Raw genomic sequence first — 23,483 nt, 5'->3', positions numbered from 1 at the left:
GTGCATGCATGTGTGTTATTAGAATAAAGATATTTTTTATAGGACTTTAATTTTAACACTTTATGACAATTAAGCTCTCAGCATTAAGCTAATCTATTTGTTCGACAAAGCTACAGCGAACAGTGAATAGAAGAAAACCATGAAATCATGAGAGCCGTGTGTGTGTGTGTGTGTGTGTGTGTGTGTGTGTGTGTGTGTGTGTCTGTCTGTTTCACAGTTTGTGCTCTGGCAGACGAGATCCCCTCTCACCTCATTTGCCCTGAATCTCCCCCCCACTCCCTCACCGTCCAATTATGTTGAACGGCCCTGTCTGGCCGACCCCTGTGACATAGCTGTGTGTGTCTGCTGTTTATATATTAAACCCACCTCTGATTTATGATAAGATAGAGCTTCTTATACAATCTGGGACGGGGTTTGTGTGAAGAGAAAACTAAGAAGGAGACAAAGAGATTGAGGATAGATATGTGTGTGTGAAAAAAAAAAAAAAAAAAAAAAAAAAATTTATAAAAAAAAAAAAAAAAAAAAAAAAAAATATGTATTTTTGATTTTGAGGTCAATGGGGAAATAATTTAATATGGTGTGGTTGGACAGACACGAGATAAAAAAAAAAAGAAGAACAGCACCTCCACACACACAGTCAAATGTGCACACACACACAGTAAAATGTTGCATGTAAGGCTAGGCAATATATCGATATTATATCAACATCGATGTATGAGGCTTGATATCGTCTTAGATTTTGGGCATCGTACTATCGTGATATGACACAAATGTTGTCTTTTCCTGGTTTTAAAGGATGCATCACAGTAAAGTGATGTCATTTTCTAAATTTACCAGACTTACTAGCTGTTTTATTATTTGCCTTTATCCACTTAGTCATTGTATCCACATTATTGGTGATTATATTTTGTGAAAGCACCAATAGTCAAGCCTACAATATCGCTGCAATATTGACATTGATGTATTTGGTCAATAATATCATGTTATTAAAAAAAAAAAAAAATTCCACATAGCCCAGCTCTAGTTGCATGTGTTAATGTTGTTTGCTCATCATTAGTGTTTGTTGCACAGACTAGCTTCATTTTTCCTCTTTCATAGACACACTTGCACAAAGAGCTTGTCTGGCATTTTGAAACCAACCCAGAGAGAAGATAAGACTACTAAGAAGTCTGTCTGTCTGTCTACAGCTGCATGTGTGGGGCAGAGTGCATGTATCCAGTCAACAAATTGATTTCTGATCTGACTGAAGTGCCGTCCTATAAACTGCAAAGCCACCATCCGGTTACACAGACAAACACACAACCCATTAATACAGTGGACACAGAGTACAGCTACTAATGTCTGAACAAAGAACTACTGCACTCTAGTGTTTAGTTTCTGTCAACACAAGTTTAAGGGCTCAAGTAAAGATCTTCAGTGTGTGTAATGGACAGAAACATTGGAAAGCTAGGAGAGGAATTGATGAGAAGGGATAAAAAGTAAGAATTTGCGTGTTTTACTCACGCTATATGCAGGTAAACGCGACCTGAAGCATATTTTTACGCTTCAAGTTTAACAGTACTTCAGTCACGTGTAACTACAGCGATCGTGTGTTGGGCTCTGAGGGCTTCCAAAAAGTGAGTGACTTACAATTCAGTACTGTGCCTGAACGCATCCTGTGTGTAGACACACACAGAGCACAGTGGCTGTGGTTGCTCACGTTACAGCTCCTGTGTAGACAAGACACAGTGTAATACTACCCCTAGTTGAACATTTGAAACACTACAGGATGAAAACAAACACACCACACAGCAAAACTGCCATTGTCCACATGAGGGTGCTGTGTCCATCTCCTTAACATCCTACAATCCCCTCCAGTTTGGGTGTGCTCTCACTTGCATTATGTCACACAAGTGTTGCATGCACTATGCACCTGTTTACCTTTGGTGTAGCCGTTAGCCTGGCAGCATGTGACAGACAGTGACACATACAGCGGTAGGGATGAAAAACTAAAACCAGCTGCATTCTCAACATCTGAGGGGTCATCAAGAGTTTTTAATCAACATGTATTTTCTCAAGGTAACGTTCCAAAGGCTTAAAGTCAAAAAAGGAAATTCAAGACAGCTGGCACACCTACCAAGTCAGGTTAACTGTCTCATCCGGAATGAATACAGAGAGTTAATAGCTGGTTTGATTTGCATTGAGAAATGATTTTATGGAAAGTACCCCATGCCAATCTCTAGGTATGGTGAAGGGTATGTGATGATCATGATATGTTAAGCTCAATTTCCAAAAGATGATTTTTTTTGTTCCTCTTTTTAGTCAACTTTAGGATGGGTTCATAAACTTATGAGCACCACTGTAAGCATAACATCGCTCCATTCATCCAGATCGGCCATGTTTTTAGCTTGGTAATACATGTATGGATTCACTGTAAGAGCAACAACTATCTGTTAAAGGAATATTTCACCGCTGGAAAGCTGAATATATCTTTAAATTGGGTCACTTATGTAGTAGAAATGTGAAAAAAAAATTGAAATTGGTGCCTTCTAGGACGAGAAAAGCCAGAAAATGTGTTTTGGTCTTATATGGATGAAAAACACCAAATCCCAGAATGCACCTGCTTCGTTGCTTTGAGTCCACTCCCAAGCCACGCCTACCGCTTGACAGACCCGGACAGACCGACAGAGGCATTCAACTCAACTCAAGCGTGTTTTATTGTCATTTCAACCATATACACGAAACAACGTTTCATCGTGACTCAAGTGGTGTTATACATTTAACATATATAAAAACGACATTATATAAAAACGACATACGAAACAGGCTACATTTAGTACACACACTTTATAGGCTCCGTAAAGTTCAGCTAACCATACTAGCATTAGCCTTGGTGGGCTGTAAACACCGAGCATAAACACAGCCGTGAATTAGTGTGTAATGTAGAATGGTCGGCATTTAACAGTCACAAACTCCACCAGCAGTTAGCAGTTAAATGGATACAAATCACCACATTTCTGCACCACTCGGTGTTAACACAGCCCACCTCTTTTACCTGGCGACAGAGCATCTCTAGCTCGGAGGGCTAGCAGGCCTGGTAGCTGGACAGTCCGGTACACTATTCAGGCATGTTTCCACAACAAAAACACAACAGTCTCTGAACTCACGTTGGGAGTGTCGTTGAAGTTGGATGTAGTCCAGTCTGTGGTCTAAATGAGCGGACACTTGCAAGCAGGATCCGTAGAAGTTCAGCTAACGCATACTAGCATTGGTGTAGCTAAACACAGAGTATAAACACAGGCGTGAATTAGCGTGGAATGTCGAATGGTCGGCATTTAACAGTCACAAGCTCCACCAGCAGTTAGCAGTAGCTAGTTGGATTTTATTTCTACACCAGTCCACCTCCACGGGCCGGCGAGAGCAGCCTGGTAGCTGGATAGTCCCGGTTCCGGTACACTGTTGTTCAGGCATGTTTCCACAACAACAAAAACACAGCAGGAGTTTCGTTGAAGGAGGATGTAGTCCAGCTTGTTGTTTAATGAGCAGACACTTGCAAGCAGGATGGCTGGGACAGGTGGACAGCTAGCGTTAGCTTTCCACCTAGCCGATGAGGATGTCCCCTAGCCGGCTAGCGGCATTGAGCGACACCGCTGGTGTGCCGAGTATTGCGTCTGTAATAACGTTTCCTCCATATTCTCCGATCTGTACCGATGTATCCCGGTGGTACACACGTCCGGTAGTTTGAATGCAGATAATTGTTGTAAATGTTTTCTGCTGAAAACCGGGAGCCTGTTTAGCGAAGATTCAAGATGGCTGACAGTCGTTTTCATTCGGAATACCTCGGCCAGACTCGGCAGTCCAACCCCTGTGCGCGTGTTGAAAACATACGGAAGTAGATCCTACTACTGGCTGTAGTCCTTTGCCTCTGGCCCAAAAATCTTCCAATGACGCAAAAATCGTCATTTTACGTCATCGGAAGATTTTTTCCAGGCCCCAAATGCAGAAATCTCTCGTCTCAGGGGGACATGAGGGAGGGAGGCACGGTCATTCAGAAATACTATCGGGTTTCTACTGATACAAAGCTGAATGCTAAATCGGTGAAGTATCCCTTTAAATACCCCGGAGTCATTTGTCTCACATTCCTTACAATTCTTTTATGCTAAAATAAACCTTGACATTATGGATTTTAGCAATGACATCATAAAGTGTCTGAAGAACATTTCATGCTCTGGTTTAGTTACAGTAATGCATTCACCCTGCAGGGGCCTGCAGGGTGAATGCATTACTGTAACTTTTTTCCCACCTCACCACAACGGAGTGGAAGAATGAACCAACAGGTGACTGCTATACGTGTGTAGAGGCTGTGACGCCAAGAGGCAAACAAACCTATATCTTGAAAAAGAAGAAGCCATCAGAATCAACGGTGATCCATGAAACCTTAACCTAGGTATATACTGAGCGAAACACAAGGTATCCAATAAAATGAAGGCAGTGTTTGGGAAGGTTTCAGAATTCGTATGGGTTAAAAATCTAATTCTGAGAGCAAACAGCAATGTGTTGCATTGTTCTCAGTTCATTTGCCAAAGACGGTGTGGCTAGAAAGCAACACATGAACGGACAGTGTCTGCTCCTGCAGGGAGCTCCTCAACACTGTGCAGACAGCTTGAACCCAATGGAAGGAAGACCCAACTTTCTACTGGAGTGAACTTCTCCCAGGTGTAATGCCATGCCTATACTTTTAACCCTTGACCTGCAGGCTCAGTGTGGCTAGTGTTTCCACATGGGATCACACACAAAGACACTCAATACTCACATCGGGAGCTCCTGTGACCTGAAACTCTTTCCTTTCTTTGACGCCGACACTGACTTACTGTAGTCAGATAACCGGCAAGCAAGCTTTTCCACCCTGACTGTCTTAGCACAAAAAAAACTATTATATTATGTTATAACTAGAGCACTAAGTGGTTTCCTTTATGCAATAATTGTAAACCTTTCGATGCACATATCAGTTTATTTGTCCATTTGTTTCTATTCCCACCTAGCAATAGGAGGAAGTGAAAGTGATGAGCGTAGCAAAGGAAGACATTACACAATGCCCACTGGGACAGAGAACTGAGAATGCCGTCATGCTCCTCGCACAGGTGTTTTAAAAGTGTTACACTTCAGTGGAGGCCAAGGTTTCATTTATTCCCCGGTGTGTGGCTTTCAACAAAAATGCCTTTCTTGAGAAGCATACAGAAGTGAAGGAGTGACAAAGGCTGGAAAGTAGGGCTGCTCCTTCTTAGTCGATTAGTCAACTTCGTTTTGGTCTTAGTCAACTTAGATTTCTTTAGTCGATTAGTAGGGGTGCACCGATCCGACTTTTTCAGTCCCGATACCGATACCGATGCCAGGGCTTTGTGTATCTGTGGATACCCGATACCGATCAGATACCGTTAATGAATTAATAATAAACTGTATAGCTTCCACATCATACCTTCCTTCCACCATGTGGAAGACACTAAAGGCACCAGACCTTCCTAACTAAATATTACTTTCCTAACTAAGACAAAATAACATAGATGTAATGTATTGAATTCTTATTTATTTGTTATTTAAAAAACAATTATATTTTCGATTTGAATGCACAATGTAATCAAACTTCTTAAAATAAATTTAAATAAATAATAATGGGCCATCAATAATGGGCCACCTTTATATAGGTTTATAATGGCTTATTCTACTGTCAGGAGTACATAGAATATAACAAAAACATGTTAATGTCATCATGTTTACTAAAAGCTTTGATTAAGGGTTTGCTTGGCTCCACAGTTACAGAAGCTAAACTGTATCTCCGGTCTTTCTTCATCCTCTAGCTAACTTTCTTCTCGGTTCTTGTGCAGTAGCAACCGTAGCCTCTCCCAGCTTAACAGACTGTTATGCTACCTGGCTAGCTAGGCTAGCAGCTGTAATGTTACCCAGCATGCCATTCGGCGGTGTAGCTACATTTGTAAATGTAAAATTATTAGTGTTAGAAACTGTTTAAGTCTCAAATTGTTATATGCTTTGGTGTTTTATCCTTTTAAGAGAGTTAGTTGTGGGTTATTAATTGTTGTGTTATAAAGTTACTACCATGAATGAGAAGGGTACGCAGTTAACAGGGGCCCCGGTGCTGCGACGGAGTGTAAAAAAAAAAAGAAAAAAAACTGGATCGGCCCGTGGATCTGTTAATTTTTCAGCTATTTTTGCAATATCGGGGCCGATATCCGATCCTAATATCGGATCGGTGCACCCCTATCGATTAGTCATGTTCTATGCTTTTTTCATGCTGAGTGACTTATTTCGTACGAGCACATCTCTGGTAAACAATAATTAAAGTGGTGCTTTTGCATGACTCTTTGCGGAGAAACTCAGATTTACAGATCTGTCGAATAAATCAACTAATCGATTGGTCGATACAATTGAATGAGTGTTAGTCGACTAAGAATTTCTTCAATCCAGCACAGCCCTACTGGAAAGTAATTATTTCTATGCTCAGAAAGAATAACTTCAGGTCAAAAAGAAAGCCAGGTCATGAGACCATCCATATGAAAGGCAAAAGTCTAAGTCTATAAACGTGATGGTCCACGACCGTCCAAGAAAACATTTTTCCCCATGGTTGCCATCGGACACGGTAACACGGTCACCATGAGAACTTCACACACCAGCAGGGAGAACACAAGCCTGACATTAAGGAATAGAACAAGACTGCAATCACAACTTGTTCACTGGACATTTTATACACAACAATCCCACATAGTTTGAGATTTGGGCTCTTTTTGTTATACTAATCTCTCTAAGCATTAGGAACTTGTGGCTCTTAAATGTCAACATCAGTCTCCTCCTTATTCCCTTGCAATCATATGAAACAGCTAAACAAGGAACAATTGTTCTTCAGATCATGTTTTCTGTCCTAACCAGTCGGCAGATGTTGACCACTGGCCTCCCACTGGTCAACCGACTTCCTTCTGAATCAAGTGATCCACCTAAAATGCTACTACTGATAGAAAACATAGCTAACTTGTTTAAAAGGCAGAAAATTATCCATATGCAAAATGTTTTTCAATAACCATTTACATCTCCCCTCCTCTTCCTGGTTTAGAACAACAAGCTATGACAAGTTTACTGTAGTACGGTTACTGATCACATTCATTATGCAACGCTCACCCCTGGTTAAGGAGCAGAATTAGGTTTTAGACTCATACTTTCAAAACAGAGCTTGATGCATAAATCAAGGCATGACTTAAACATTAGTAAAACATTTCCATTCGTGCAGTGGCTTCATTTGGGCTTTAGACAGTATCAAATTTGACATTTTATCTTATAGAAATTTTATATAATATTTAAAACAAGAAAAAGAAAAAAAAGGTATATACAGTAAGCACCCACTGAAGTGAAGCGACAATGTCGTTAGCCACTAACGTTAGCTGGTTAAGAAAGAGAGAGACACACACTATACAACTCTGTAAAGAGGAAAAAAAAAACAGAGAAACTTTGGTTAATTTGGCCTACAGGAGCTAACTGACACTGTTAACACTGGCTCTTCACTTTGATACAGAGTAATAATCTAAACTCACAAGCCAGTCTAGCTAGTTAGCCGGCTAGGTAGGTAGCATGCGAAGCACTGTTAAGCCGATGATAAGGCTTAAAAGCTAAAGTGGTTTAGTTAATGTGTCTGTGTACTGCATATATATTTAAAGCAGCAGCCTACAGATGGTTAATTCAGAATAATTTTAGCTTTGTTATTGCACTAGCTAACAGGAGCTAACATTGCTTAAAGTTGGTAACAGTTACAGCTAACAGCTAGTTTAAGAGAGGCAGAAATATGAAATAAAAATAGACAAGAATTATGATTACGCTTATCATGTAATTATTTACATCACTTTGGGGTTCCATACAAAATGCAGGAATCTTAAAGAATTAAAACCATGAAAAATAGACCATGAATAGTTTTTGGTGATGCATAATTAAATGGTTGCATATTGACGCCCTGCAGTCAAAGTGGGAGTTGCTGCACAATCATTTGGGAATAGTGAACTGATATGTGGTCATGCCCACCCACTGGCAGTGTGTCAGAGAAGAATACAAGGCAGCGCACACACACACGCACACACACACGCACACCAGCCATAGCAGTCAGCCAATCAAAAGTGGCCTAGTGTTGTCTCTGATTTCAGACTGAGAAATCAAGTCTAAATGCCAACAATAAAAAATGAGTTGTGTATGGCTGCATACAAGCTGTGTCTATGGAATAAATAAATGACCGATAGAAAAGCACAAATGTATTGGACTTGCTTTGAACTGAGCTCACATCACACAGCACAAGTAGTACATGTAGCTCAGAATCATTCCCACACAGACATACAATGAATGATGACTTTAAAATATCAACAAATCTTATATATTAGCTACATTGTTAGCAACCAAAATATTTTGTGAATCAGAGTTGCCCTTATAGACTGAGAGCTAAGGGGAAAATAGAAACCACAAACAAAGAGAACAGGATAAAGTGAGTTTCTTCTTCTACTTACCACTGGAACGCCAGGGAAGAGTAGTGCCATGTGGATGAGTTATTTTAGATAAATGTAACCAGTGTTGTACATTACAATCTTTTTTTTTTTATTCATGTGCTTTTCCCTTAATTTCTGTTAATTCACAAAATCACTAACAGTAAAATTATTGACATCACTTTCACATAGGGCACACCAGTGGTTTGTTCATAACGCAGGGCTGTAGCAGAGCTGTGTGAATCAGTTAACTGACAGGAAAACCACCACTCTCTGCCGCCCCTGTGTCTTGCAGCTGCTCATCTCAACTTGAATTGAATTTCAGAGAATTTCACATCAAGAATGAGTTTGCATTTCCTGTACCTAAATATTCCCCCAGTGTAAAATCCTAGCGCCAAGCCATAATCTGAAGGAAACACAGTAAGTGAGATAGCAGGTTTGTTTGGGTAGTTTTTGTTTATAAAATGGGTTTGACTGCAGGCAAGAGACGGTGAGGGAGGGGTGATCCAGCTCAGCCCTGTCTCAAAGGAGATGGGAGCAGTAGCAGGGGCTTTTGTTGGTGGATGGAGGGTAGGGCTGCTCAATTATGAAAAAAAAGATGTTGCAATTATTGAACTTTAAAAAACAGTGAGTTAAACAGGTTAAACAAATAAACAGTGAAAACACCTTGAACTGGGAAATCTTTAAAGTGTCCAAATTATGCTCATTTTCAAGTTCATAATTGTATTTTGCGGTTGTACCAGAATAGGTTTACATGGTTTAATTTTCAAAAAAACACCATATTTTTGTTGTACTGCACTTTGCTGCAGCTCCTCTTTTCACCCTGTCTGTTCAGGTCTCTGTTTTAGTTACAGAGTGAGGCATCTCACTTCTATCCCATCTTTGTTGGGAGGTGCAGAACAGGGACAAGTCAGTAGTTCTTTTGTAGACTGCGGTGAACTAGTGTGTGTTGTAGCAGTGTTATGCCATTCAGAACGAGCTGGCATGCTACGGTTAGCCACCTCGTTTCGGCTAGTGACAAAGAAAGCCCTGCAGATTTTGAACAGCTCACCCGGAGACTGAAAGCAGAAGACATTCAGAAACCGTATCTCACTCAAAACAGCATGGCTGTTTTTTTTTTCCAAGTTTGTATGCGTGTGGATATGGGCACTTTAATACCTTTCCCATTTGAATTTTTTTTTCCCATTCAGAACACAAGACAAAATCATTTTTTACTTTCAAAACGTAATGTGCAAAACAAATCATTTTTTTCTATTATTCTGTTTTTGTGATCATTAGGAGCCAAAATCGTAATCACAATTAAAAGTTCAATTAATTGTACAGCCCTAATGGAGGGTACAGCTTTGTGTCTAGATGACCATCACCTCTGGTGGCCTCTCAATGTTTCCTCCTAATGTGAAAACCTTTCCGGCATAGCTATGTCCTGAATCACAAACCCCTGGGAGGTCCCGCCTTTGTTGATTCTAGGAATGGATGCACACATTTACAAAAGGCAGTGCTCCAAATGTCCCGAAAGTTACAGTAAGCCGGTAAACTTTGTGGAATCTATTTACATTTTTTTTATATTTACTTTCTAATGTCCTGTGTTCTACCTCATTAGGTGCAAGTGCAAACACCACCAATGTGACACTGGCAAATGCCCCTCCACCACTTTCATTACTCATCACAGTCTCAGCAGTTAAAAATTGTTGCTGCTGACGTCAGAAGGACATTGCATCACAGGATTTTATGTGGGGTGACACTAACCATAGTTGAGTGTTACTTGAACCTGAGATGGGAGGGAAATCCTGCTATGTTGAGAAAAAAAAAAAAAAAAAGGTCCTGAGATTTAACCACACTTCTGTTAAAGTCACCAGGTTTGTGTACTACTGTAAATTGCTATCACGAACATACAGTCACAAGTGATTTAGAGGACAAATGCAACAAGTATTCTGAGAAACAGAATGTGACATTGATTTGTGTATGTGTGCATGTGCCTTTGTACATACTGTGCTAGATGTATATAGAGTTTAGACCTCGCATATAAAACTAAGGTCAACTCCTGCAACCATCTCAGAAAGCAATGATGCAATGATGCTGCAAAAACCCACACCTCCTCCACTATCACAGAGACATCCTGCCTGCCTGCCTGCACGACCACGACGACACATTCATCACCAAGGTAACGCAGGGACAAGTCCAACTATAAATAGTACTTTAGTTTGGAGGATTTAAAGCCATGAATTATTTGACTGCCTTCACTTTGAACAGATATTAGATTTGAAGCCTTCGGTCCTTGCTGTTAAAGCTGATTCTGAAAAAATGGAAACATTGTCCCATTGTTTCAATTACTGCTCCACAGGAGCTTATAGCAGTAGACATTATGCAGGAATGGCTGCCATATAATATAATATAATATAATATAATATAAATAAATAAATAAATAAAAGTTACTTGAACATAAAGGATTTATACTTAATATATTAAACCACTATTTTGATGCATCATCATCACAGTATAAAAAAAACTCTTTCAAAAAGGGGCAAGTAAATATGCAACAGAATTCACAATCACAATCTCCCTCTCTTGGGTTACAAGAGAAAGACAATACAGGGGCTGCCTGCAATGGATTATCATCATTTTCATTTATCAATTCATTTTAAGATTATTTTCTTAATCATTAAGTGTATGCAATGTCAACAACGTGAATAAAAGAGCCCCAGGTGACATCCTAAGTTGTCTTGTTTTTTTTCCCCGAAACAGCCGTTCAAGACACCGATAGTTTTCAATATTCATGGCCAACATTTAAGCCCTGTGTTTTCCTTTATGTACTACACATGAAGGAAAATTACATATAGAGTGAAACAAGATGCTGACATATCACAGGAGCAGCCATATGTCTACCTGAGCTCTACAGCACTGTTGCTTAGGAAATATATCAAATGAGACAGAGGGGGAATAATTTTTTCCTACATTCTTAGAGGACTGTCTGCTACAGTGTAAAGCCTTCACTTCACAGTAATAGCCGAGACACACCAACCAGACGGCCGACCGTCGACAGAAAAGCCAGTCGGAACGATCAGTCGGGTCCCCGAGGTCCAAAGAACTGCCTCGGGACACACTGAGGCGACAACGACTTGAGAAACGTAATACGTCTCCATAGCAGCAGGCGGCGCTACTCTGTATTGTTGCCCAAGAAATGAAAACCGGCAGCCCATCGTTCAGAATACAATCTCATATTGTACTAAAACAGTTCACTGAAACATGTTTCTGAAAACATTTTAAGCGAGAAATAGGCCTAGTCAGTTAGGCTCATTCCGCTCGCCATTTCCGGGTGAGTCCCGACTGCCTTGTCTCCGACTGAACACGTCAGGTCGGCCAAAATGAAGGCCGACAGCCCCTCAGACGGACGACGGCACGGGACACACTGAACAGACTCGAGTCACTGACCTCGCCAGACTGTCCAACGGCCGATTATCGGCCTGGTGTGTCTCGGGCTTAAGACACTGGAACCTGAGCTGTCAAACTGTCCGACAATAATAGAATACATACAAACCAGAAGTGCGTACACAGGATACGCAATGAAGCTTTGAAGCCTGAAAAAGCACAAACCAATCAAGACTCGCTGCCATTCATACCACAGAGTGTAAAAATGGAAACAATACGACAGGCCCACAGATCCTCTGCTGCTGCACAGGATGGGCCTGGACAAGCCCTGCTTGTCTGAGGGAAAGAAAGAGCCAACCCAGGGGAAAGGAGAAATATGTGTGTCGTAGTCATATGCTCTTTAGTAGAGTGACAAGAGCAGGTTTTCCTACATCGAGTGATCAACATCAACCGTCAACAGCCTTATCAAAAATAATCAGTTCATTCTTTAATCATCATGCAGACGATGCACAAAGAAATGAAAACTGAACCGAGAAGCAGGATGACAATGCATGATGTGCCGCCGCGAACTTTTGGGGACGAATCGTTTCCTTATCTAATGAATTAATTGTGAATAGACCGTGGTGATTTTCGACTTTTCGATTGCAATCCTTTTTCTCTTCGGTGTTGACACTGTCATGTTGGATTTGATCATTATCTCACCTCACAAACAACAAGCTGCGCATTTACACTTTGGGTCTAATAGGACTATTCAAATACGGCCTAGTCTATATCCACGACCTTCCACTTCCGGGATTGTCCCGTTGCCGCCGGAAATTCCGCCGTATGTCATTATTTTCGACCGGATTTCCGTGACCTTCCGCTTTCTTAGTGTTGGAATTCTAAGCTCCGGTGGATTTATGAGGACTATGGTTGACTGCTCCTCAGATCTCTGCAGGGTAAATCCAGACAGCTAGCTAGACTATCTGTCCAATCTGAGTTTTCTGTTGCACGACTAAAAACAACCTTTGAACGTACACATGTTCCACCAAAACAAGTTCCTTCCCGATGCTATTTTGCAGCAGCAGCGGGGCTCCGTGCAGCGCTTGGCACCGCTCATGACGAGTGGTTTAAAGAAATGCCAATAAACCAGAGCATGTTTTCCCATCCCAGAATGCTACGTGGACTAGCCAGACCCTCCTCCGCAGCTCCGCAGCATTGTGGAGGAAGGTCTGGAAAAGCGAGACTAAATACGGCCTATGCACTGCAGTGCTAAGATTAAACTGGTTGATCCCTAATTGTATGTTATGACAGGACCTTCACTCCAAAGACTTGAATCCCCAAATGATACGTCCACAGTTAAGAACCAAAACACTTGTTACCACAGAACATTTCTTTATTAGTGTTACTATTTATGTAATGTCTCCTTAACATGTTGCCCACGAGGTTGTTTGAATAATTACAACACCCGGCCTTGCTTGTGTCAACTATACAGAATTTCATATTTAAAAACTTTAAAAAGTGCAACACATTTAAATTTAAGCCAAGTGTGGTGAACTTTGTGCATGACAAGAGTTTTCTTGCCTGGCTATTTTCTGAGCTACCAGCTGACAGAGAAGTGTGCTATAGGTAAGAGGAACAGAAAGCAGTGCTCTCAGCCGGGCCATTGTTGGCTAAGTGACTCAGGAACAAACAGCTCTTAATTAATTGACCCGATGAACTTTAAGTAAACTATCACGTTTTCTTTGCTAGCTGAAACCTTATCACCAATTAAACAGTGATTAATCACACTTTACTGGGAGGCGTGCAGAAATAAAAAAAAAAAAAACATATTTCTCTATGCAGATCAAAGATGCTGTGGGCTAAAAATAAACAAGATATTAGCCTACACTTCATCACACTCCCTCATTCTGCCGTGATTTTGCTTGCAGTTGCATTTAATAAAAAAACAGCCATTTCTTGTTTCCATAAACAATGTAATATGGCATTTGAATGCACTTAATATGTTTAGTTTTTTGAGATATGATATTGTAAGTAATGTAGGCAATACAAATTTTGCTTTTTCCGAAAATTTAACCAAACTATTGTTTATTATTGCTCTTCAATAAAACTAAAGTATTTCTTATCCGATTACTCGATTAATCGATGGAATAATTGGTAGAATACTCGATTACTAAAATAATCGATAGTTGCAGCCCTAAAGCCTGTCTATCCCTCCTATCTGCTGCATGCTGGCACGACTGGACTGGAGATAATGCAAAACAAACACCAGTGAAAACTATTTTCAATTTTCAGACTCGCTTTCTGAATCTATTGCTTCAGACACACATGGCCTGATGGGTGACCTCTTCCCAGCAAACGCACAAAGGCATCAGCATGAGCAAGAACCCTGGCATAAGCCCACTGCTGGTGCGTACGTGCATGTGGGACTAAGACAGGACTATATCCCATAATGCCAAGTGACCAGGAGCCAGAAAACTGCTGTTACTTCAATTAAAAAGCTTGATCTCACAGCCAAGCAGGCAGAGGCCCCCAAAATGATTCTAGTTCTTCCCACAGCTCTACGCACCCTCCATTGTTTATAGCCACAATAAGGCCTTTCCACTGATTATCCCATTGGTCAGAGCGAAACATCATTATCCTGCTGGACAACAAAGATGGAATAGATTAAGAGACTTACAGTAAGTGGTCATCCTTACTGACCCACAGGTTTATGGGAAAATACACCCCCTACAATGAAAGGCAAACAGCGTATCATGATTACAAAACTCACGCAGGGGTTTTCTTTTCATTTTCTAGGTTCATCCAATTTTGTACTTGAGATACGAGACCAGCTCTTGAGCCACAAGACGCTCTCACATTGAGTCATGTCCAATGACTATCTTTTAGAGCCATTTCCCACACAGCAGGGTTATTATAGTAAACTAAAAAGAAAACTAAAGCGAAAATAAGCAGTGAAAAATAGTTTTAGTAAACTGAAGCTAAATAAGAGTAAAACTAAAACAATATTGACTGAATAAAAAAAACGAATAATAATCAAATAAAAATGAACGTAAATTAATTTCATTTTTTAGCTATAGCCTAATATCTTAATACCGAAAAAAAAGGATACAACATGGATTTCCGTCAATTCCCGCGACATTGAACTAAGAAATTGACTGTACTTGACATTCCAGGAGATGGCGCTGTGCCTCGATAGCTTCACATCGGACACTAAAGTAGCACCAAGAGGCCCATTCTCCAACCATGTTTTTGTACGTATGTAGCTACATAATGTAGTTCTGAGACGACATACCTGGCCTTAATAGGACAAACTACTGTAAAACTAAAAATATATAAAAACTAAATCTTTCTGGGGAAAAAACTACACAAAAAAACTAACTAAACTCAAATTAAAAATTCTAAACTATAACCTTGCTACACATTCATATGTTCTTGACAAAGTACGACATTTCAACAAAAGTGTGTCTTAAAAAGGTGTTTAAAGGACAGCCCTCAAATATGACATATACGATTTTCCACTTCTGGTTAAAATTATTTCAACATCTAATCAAACGAGGCTGAGTGCCTTCCTCAATCAATTTCACATAAAGACACAGCTTTAGCATCAGAATTCATTGCACTGGTGTCTAGTTGTTACAGAGAGGAAGCACTGGCCCTGAAAGGCATATCCTGTCCCGCTAATACTTTTATATTTTGGGACTCTCGATTCAAATAGTAAAGCTTGCCATTTACCAGAATCATTTTGATATAATTCAGAGCAGTTACTAGCTAAACACAGTAAATCCCTTTCGTTATCATTAAATGCCATCAACAGAACCAGACAAAAAAAGTGAAACCATGAGCTAGCAATTAGTACTAAGCCACCCATAATCCTTAAATTATCAAAGGAAAGAATAGACTGGGGCTCAAGGATGTCTTACAAAAATCTTTTGTCTGCTGCCTTCCTCAATCTATTCTCATGTTCAAGTTAGTCACTGACTGACTCTTGACTCATGACACACAGACAATCTCCATCAATATTGCCACACTTTCTTGAGGAAGTCTCAAAGTAATGCCACAGTATCATTTGTGTGAATCCTGCTTCCCGGCTGAGCCTTAATATTATTACTTTAACTCATAGATACCTTCCCCAGGGCTGTAAGGAAATAGATTTTGTGTGCACCGGGGCACCAACCCTACCTCTTATAAGACTAGGACTACTAACAAGTCATTAGCGAGTGCATTTCATTCTTGTTCCGAATTGATTATTCCTGATGAGCTGACATACCTTAAAGAAATAGCCCAGACTTAGATGAGAGCCAATATACCTTAAAGGCCCGGACACATAGAGGCACTAATCGGCCGTCGGACAGTCTGGCGAGGTCAGTGACTCAAGTCTGTTCAGTGTGTTCCGTGCTGTCGTCCGTCTGAGGGGCTATCGGCATTCATTTTGGCCGATTTGACATGTTGAATCGGAGGGGCGGGCAGTGCCGGCAGTCAGACTCAAATGATCCATCTGATTGGTAGAGAGCTAACCCGGAAATGGGGAGCGGAATGAGCGTGACTAGAGTCTCTCAAAATCTGACGAAAATCTTTTAAACTGACCTTTGTCGATCTGAAATGAAGACAGATTCAGCAACTGCATGGCCTATTTCTCGCTTAAAAGGTTTTTAGAAACACGTTTTGGTGAAGCATTTTAGTATATGAGATTGTGTTCCGAGCGAGCCGCCATGACAGTCTGGCTTTGAATTTCTGGAGAAACCAGACCCACGTGACACGTTCGTCCAATCAGCTGCCGGTTTCATTTTTTGGGCAACAATACAGATTAGCGCCGCCTGCTGTTATGGAGACGTATTACATCTCGTCTCTTTGGTTTGTTACGAGGCACTTTTTGAACCAACTCGGGGAGACTGATCAGTCCGACTGGCTTGGTGTGTAAGCAGCTTAAGGGATACTTCACCGATTAGCATTAAGCTTTGTATCAGTAGAAACCCGGTAGTATTTTCGAATGACCGTGCTTCCCTCCCTCATGTCCCCCTGAGATGAGACTTCTCTGTATTGTGTGTCTGGAAAAAAAAGCCTCTGATCACACAAAAATCGTCATTTAGCGTCATCAGAGGCATTTTTGCCCCGAGTCTACGAACTATAGCCAGCTAGTTCCACATGTTTTCAACCCAGCCATAGGGGGTGGGACTGTCACTGGCCGATGCTAGCCGAGCAGAGCCGAGTGTCAGCCATCCTGAAGCTTCGCTACACAGGTTCCGTCTTTTCAGCAGAAAACTTTTACAACAATTATGTGCATTCAAACTACCGCACATGTGTACCACCGGGATACATTGGTACAGATCGGAGAATATGCAGGACACTTTATTACAGACGGAATACTCGGTGTCGCCTGATGCCGCTAGCCGGGTTAAGGGGGCATCCAAAGCGGTGTGCGGAAAAGCGGGACGAGGGCAGGAGTTCCAGCTAGGTGGAAAGCTAACGCTAGCCGGCCACCTGTGCCATCCATCCTGCTTGCAAGCGTCCGCTCATTAGACAACAAACTGGACTACATCCAACTTCCACGAAAACTCCCAACGCGAGTTCAGAGACTGCTGCGTTTTTTTGGAAACATGGCTGAACAACAGTGTACCGGACTATCCAGCTACCAGGCCTGCTAGCCTTCCGAGCAGACAGAGATGCTGCTGTGTCGCCGGATGAAACTCGTGGAGGTGGGCTGTGTTAACACGGACTGGTGCAGAAATGGGGTGCTTGTATCCAACTAACTGCTCACCGCTGATGGAGTTTGTGACCGTTAAATGCCGACCATTCTAGCTACATTCCACGCGAATTCACGGCTGTGTTTATACTCAGCGTTTACACCAAGCGCTAATGCAATGCGTTAGCTGAACTTTACGGAGCCTATAATGGGTGTGCACTAAATGTAGCCTGTGTCGTATGTCGTTTTTATATATTTTAAATGTGTAACACCACTTGAGACACGGTGAAACGTGGTTTCATGTATGGTTGAAATGTCAATAAAACGCAATAGACTTGACTCAGTTGAATGCCTCTCTGTAAGCGGTAGGCGTGGCTTGGGGGTGGCCTCGTAGTGAAGCGAAGCAAGTGCATTCTGGGATTTGGTGTCTTTCATCCACATGAGCCAAAAACACTTTCTGTTTTTTCTCGGCCTAGAAGGCACCAATTTCTAAAAAAGATTTCACATTTCTACTACATAAGTGACCCCAATTTAAAGATATATTCATCTTTCCAGCGGTGAAATATCCCTTTAGCACAAAAACAGGAAAGAGCGGAAAGAACCAGCCACGCTCTGTCCGAAGGTTAATCATTATTTTTTATTTATCTAGAAAAAGGCTTTACTTACTCTTGCTGTTAAGACAATCTTGTGGATGCTTTCATCTTACTTGTCTATTATTTTAATCTGTGGATTTAAGTAGGCCTGTAATCTAAGGGTCTCAACAACACTGCAGCTCCCTCGGGGCTGATCTAACACCACTAACAGACCTCTTTATTTTTGGCTCTAGCTACACATGAGAAAACTGTTCCCAAAGGTCAGACCCCAGTTCCCAAAGGTCCAGCTCATAGATAGACTACTTAATGTCGAAAGCTTCACACAAGGAAAATGTCGTACACACTAATGCAACAGCATACATTCTATAATTCTCTGTTTGCCTACAGACCAAAAGCAACTTGGGCCCTGTCTGAGGTAAACCATTAATCTGCATGATTAAAACACACACTGTGATGCTGGGGCAGAGGTTTACACAAGAAATAACTTCTTTATCAGTACTTTGGTAATTTGTTTTCCCTGTTTTGCCCCTATCTGAAAAATGTTATTTTGCAGCAGACTTTGTGGAAATAGGCGTTAGCTGAATTAAGTCAGGTCTGATACCTCCACCACCACTTAGAGCATTGGTCCTGAGCCAAACTTCGGCCTCTATTGTTTCATGATGTCCGCTCCAAATGGAGGAGCTGGCTAGTCACAGCAGGATAAAACAACAGCCAGAATTAAATAAATCACATAACATTGTTGATCAACTGTAAGCGACTGTGGATCGCAGGACAGTGAATGAGGCTAAAATATTGAGAAGCTGGTCAGTCTGTGCACACTGAGGTGATCAAAGTCAAAGGGGGGCTCCCACTGATACATTGTTAAGGTAAATTGTGTTTTTCATGCATTTTATTAGATAGAGATTTGTTTTCATGCTGGTCCTATCATTTTGTTTTGTCGTGTTTATCCGCCACACCTTGAAGACCGGTATGTGAAAATATGTCTTACATGAAACCGGTCCGTGGCGCAAAAAAGGTTGGGGACCGCTGGTCTAGCTAGCTGTCTGGATTTACCCTGCAGAGATCTGAGAAAAGGTTAACCATAGTTCTCATAAATCGACCGGAGTTTAAAATGCCGACACAAAGGAAGCCCAAGGCAACGGATGTCCGGCCTAAATGAGTGAAATCCGGCGGATTTTCCGGTGGCAACGGAGCAATCCCGGAAGTGGAACATCAAGGATAGACTTTCAACCATTGACATATATATTAATGGACCAATAGACCCCGTTGCTCTGGACTGAGACCAGTGAAGGCTATTAGAAGCACTTTTCCGGTGATCTCTTCCTTTACTGCGCAGCCTCCAACTGACAGAGACAACGTAAATGTGACGTGAGCAACGTGTCTGAAAGTTGGAAGTCTTCTGGTAGCTGTGCCAAGAGAAATCTCAATCATTCCCAATCTTACAGAGACGGAGAGCGTAGGTATATGTAAGGAGATAACATAAGCACAGGCTAATTATTGCTAACTAACATGCTAGTTAACATTAGCAATTAAACCTAAACAGCTAATGTAAGTCCAAACTGCCTGCGAGCTTCTCCTGTACTATACGGTAATTCCTCTACTGTGCGACAGTAAGTCACTTAGTTATGACACAATCGTTAGCGTATTTTTACAAAAACGTCTGCTACGGAGCCATAACGTGAGGTACAAGGTAATGGAGCCTTTTATACATTGTCGTGTTTCTTTAGAATTAAACAATGGACAAATAGAGTCTTTAAACGCTTCAGATGTAAAGTTATTCGCAGTCAAGTGACGTAAAAAAAAAATGGCGGTCAGTGGAATGCTAACAAGAGGTGATACCTTTGTAGCAACAAAATGGCGCCATCGGAGGTTCGCGTTCAGAAGCGAAGCTTACCCCCTTGTGTCACTATCCAAAGTGAGTAGAGTGCAGATTTGAGTTGCGCATGCGTCACTTTGCGACGAGTGCAGATGTGAGTTGCGCATGCGTCACTTTGCGACAAGTAGCCTACAAGATGCTAACGGCGTTTTGAGCTAACGTTAGCAATCAAGTAGCTAGCCTACTAGCTAGATGCTAATGGCGTTTTTAGCTAACGTTAGCAGTCAAACAATCATAAATAGCTAAAACGTTTTTGAAATGACTGCTAGCTACAAGTTAGCAATCAAACACAACATCGGTACTTACTTGAATGGCGTTTTGAGCCAACGTTAGCAATCTAACAATAATAGAGAGCTAAAACGTTTTTGAAATGACTGCTAGCTACAAATTAGCAATCAGACACAGGCTGTTACACTTTATGTCACTTGAATGGCGTTTTGAGCTAACGTTAGCAACCAAACAATCATAGATTGCTAAAACGTTTTTAGAAATGATTCCCATCTTCTGTTATTGTATGTAAAGAGAAAAGTTTATTATTTTACAGATTTCACAAATTTCAGTAAGACACGTTATGCCGTAAACAGTTTAAATCTGACCATGCGCAACTCAAATCTGCACTATTCTCACTTTGGGTGGTGACACCTTGCTTTCAACTGACATGAAAAAAAATCTGATGGTCTATCGCGATATGTCGCAGCTTATCGCGATTTGTACTGCCATGATGACGATTAAAAAAAAAAAAAAAAAAAAGATATTGTGCAGCCCTAAGCCATATTTAAGAAAAAATAGGCTACTTGTCATCTTATTTTATTTGTTAAGGAAGTAATATTGTGTGTTTTTATTTTTATTTCTCGTTTTATCACCAGTAATAAGAGCAGTGCAGCGTTGACATTAAAATGATTACCTGCAGAGGAGTCGTCGTCATGGTCGGAGCTCAGGTACCCATCACTCCTCCTGTCAGGGGTGCTGCACCCGGAGCCCCGAGAGGCTGTGTGGCGAATATTCGGGAAGGACGGGGACAGCCTGCCGTCGTCGCCCGAGTCAAAGTCCCTGCTGTGGCGGAAAGGCAGCCGGGTGTCCCGGCAGGCGTTGGACGTCCTCTGGTTGTCCCTGCCGACGCTCTTTGGTGCCAACAAGTTACTCCTGACGAAATTTTCATTCAGCTCTGTACACTCGTATTCTCGGTCGCTGCCCACCTCGTTATCATTCGGTTGAAAGACGCATGCTGGGGCCGTTTCCCCTCTCAAAAAGATGGGTTTCCGTGGCGGGACAGGGATGGGAACGGGCTTACCGGTCTTGCCGCTGAACCTGCTCCGTTCCCGCCCGAAGGAGCTCATGACACCCGCTATGTTACCTGCCGCATGGAGACTCACCCCTCCAGAATCGGACACCTTGGCCCTCTGCCCGTCGCCCTCATCATCCCTCCGCTGTGGAATCCTAATATGCCCCGTCTTGGAAAAGGCGAATGTGGCAGCGTTAAAGTTTTCATCTTTTCCTTCAAACCTTTCCGGGTCGTTTCTCTTCTTCTGAGCTATGGTGGTCTGCAGGTAGATCACCTTGAATTTCTCCTCCGCCAGAGCCTTCTGGAGCCTCTTCAGGTTGGCTTTACATTTCTCCAGCTCCGACTCGATGTCCTCTACAGAGTTCAAGTCCATTTTGGGTACTTTTTCGTCGGGAAATTCATTCCTCCAATGTTTTGCAAATTCCTCCTGCTCCCACATATCGATGTTCAAACCTTATTTTTACAGTCTGTGGTGAAAACCGGGCTCTCAGCCAACCGCAGTGTCGTAAAAGTCAGAGAGAAATGTTGGAGCTATCTGTTCTGTGTCTTTAAAACAGTCTGTCGCTTATATTTCCTTCCACCTTCCTCTCCTGAGGAAAAAAAAAAACAGTCTGTCGATATTAACTTGACCGCTTTCTGGCCATGTTCAACCTCCCACACATACAAACGGCAGACGTACGTGTCTGTGCGCGCACTGAGAGTGAGGGATGCGGATCACAAGTTTGCTACTACGCTGAAAAGTTTCGAGACTTCCTGTATTGAGACGTGCTGCCTTCAAGTGCTGCTCGGCCAAATTGTATCTAACAAATCAAATCAACACCTAGTTTAAAAGTTGGCGTGTTCAGCTTTGGTTGAAAAAAATCAATAACATTGGTCCTGTAGCTTTAACATTTAGAAATCAACCACAGAGTTAGGGCTACTTTCTGCTAGATAACCAGGGTGGCAAAGTGTGTTGTATGTTAGGTCAAATTTAGCATTATAAGTCATATTAAAATAGTTAAGATAAAGCAATAGAAAACAACAACACAATAAAGGATTAGAGGGAATGTAAAAACACACTATTTCGCTATGATAGTAATATCACAAAACGTTTTATCATCAAATGTTCACACTGCTTATATGTCCAGATAGATATCCCCTGAGAACCACAGAATAGTCCCTATCATGCGTCACAGTAGAAATAATTCCGACAGCACTTGAATGCGACAAGAACTAGTGAAGTGGAAGGAGTTGATGAGTGAAAATCACAAAAAATTAAATGGATTGAAATCCGTTTTATTTCTTTAGTCAGAGTTCTTTAGTCTTCGCTGTGATAACAATCAAGCAAACACCAGGCTTTACCTTCTGGTTAAATGTTCACATTGTGTAGTGCGAATTTAGAAGTCACTGCTATTTATATTTTTACGAAGAAAGATTTTCAGATGAAATGGTGGATTGTTACCTAAGTCGTATAAGCTAAGTATTGGCTCCAGAAATAGGTGAATATTTTCAGCTATTCAAAAAGAACAGGTTAGAACAGACTTATTGGATAGTGTGTGTCTCCACTGATCTGCTGGTTTTACCTGATTTCTCTATGTTTCTATCGTACTGCTCATTCATTTCTATTGAAGCTGCACTGGTAACACATTGCACAATGACATTTCTTTGTCCCATCAGGACATATTTGATATAATACTGTATATACTATCATGACATCCAGAGAACAGGAAAGACCAGCTTATGGAGCCTACTGTATCGGGTTTACATCGGCCCATTTGGGGGTCTCTTTTATTATCTCACTTACCGTCTTAACAGCATGAACAGGCAGTTCCCATAGATACCAGTAGTGAGTAGCCAACTTGCATTATTGTAAGACAGGACTGTACTGTAAAAAGGATGGCACTGTGGCTAGAGCTTTTCTGACACCAGTCTTTTTGCCTCCAGCTGGTGGTTTGACATAAAGGAAGTGGAAATTGTGTTATTGTTTATCAGGCTACTTGCTATCAGGCCTCAAAGAAAACCGTCTGCTGGCACCACAAACCCACATGTTTCTACATGCATTTGTGCATGCACATCGGGCACAGGCAAATGCCATAACTCACAGTAGATGCACACATCCTCATTATCTTGCTTTTTCTTGGTTGATTCTATGTTATCACTGCAGAAAAATGTGACTCTTGCTAAACCTTTTTTTTTACCTACTTGATTTGTTGCCCAGCTG

At 41.5% G+C, this 23,483-nt stretch overlaps 1 protein-coding gene across 1 annotated transcript in view; it reads right to left on the bottom strand.

Annotated features, from left to right (window-relative positions):
* Positions 1 to 21,722, bottom strand: part of abr (ABR activator of RhoGEF and GTPase) — a 152,417-nt gene extending 130,695 nt beyond the window's left edge. The window contains exon 1 of the mRNA XM_039776722.1: positions 20,906 to 21,722. Coding sequence (XP_039632656.1) covers positions 20,906 to 21,722 — 817 coding nt within the window. The remainder of the gene's footprint in view (positions 1 to 20,905) is intronic.
* Positions 21,723 to 23,483: the final 1,761 nt, after the last annotated feature.

This window comes from Perca fluviatilis, chromosome 16 (assembly GCF_010015445.1).
Source record: "Perca fluviatilis chromosome 16, GENO_Pfluv_1.0, whole genome shotgun sequence".
NCBI lineage: Eukaryota > Metazoa > Chordata > Actinopteri > Perciformes > Percidae > Perca > Perca fluviatilis.
Note: the sequence above shows the minus strand (reverse complement) of the source record. Positions and strands in the feature narration are given on the sequence as shown.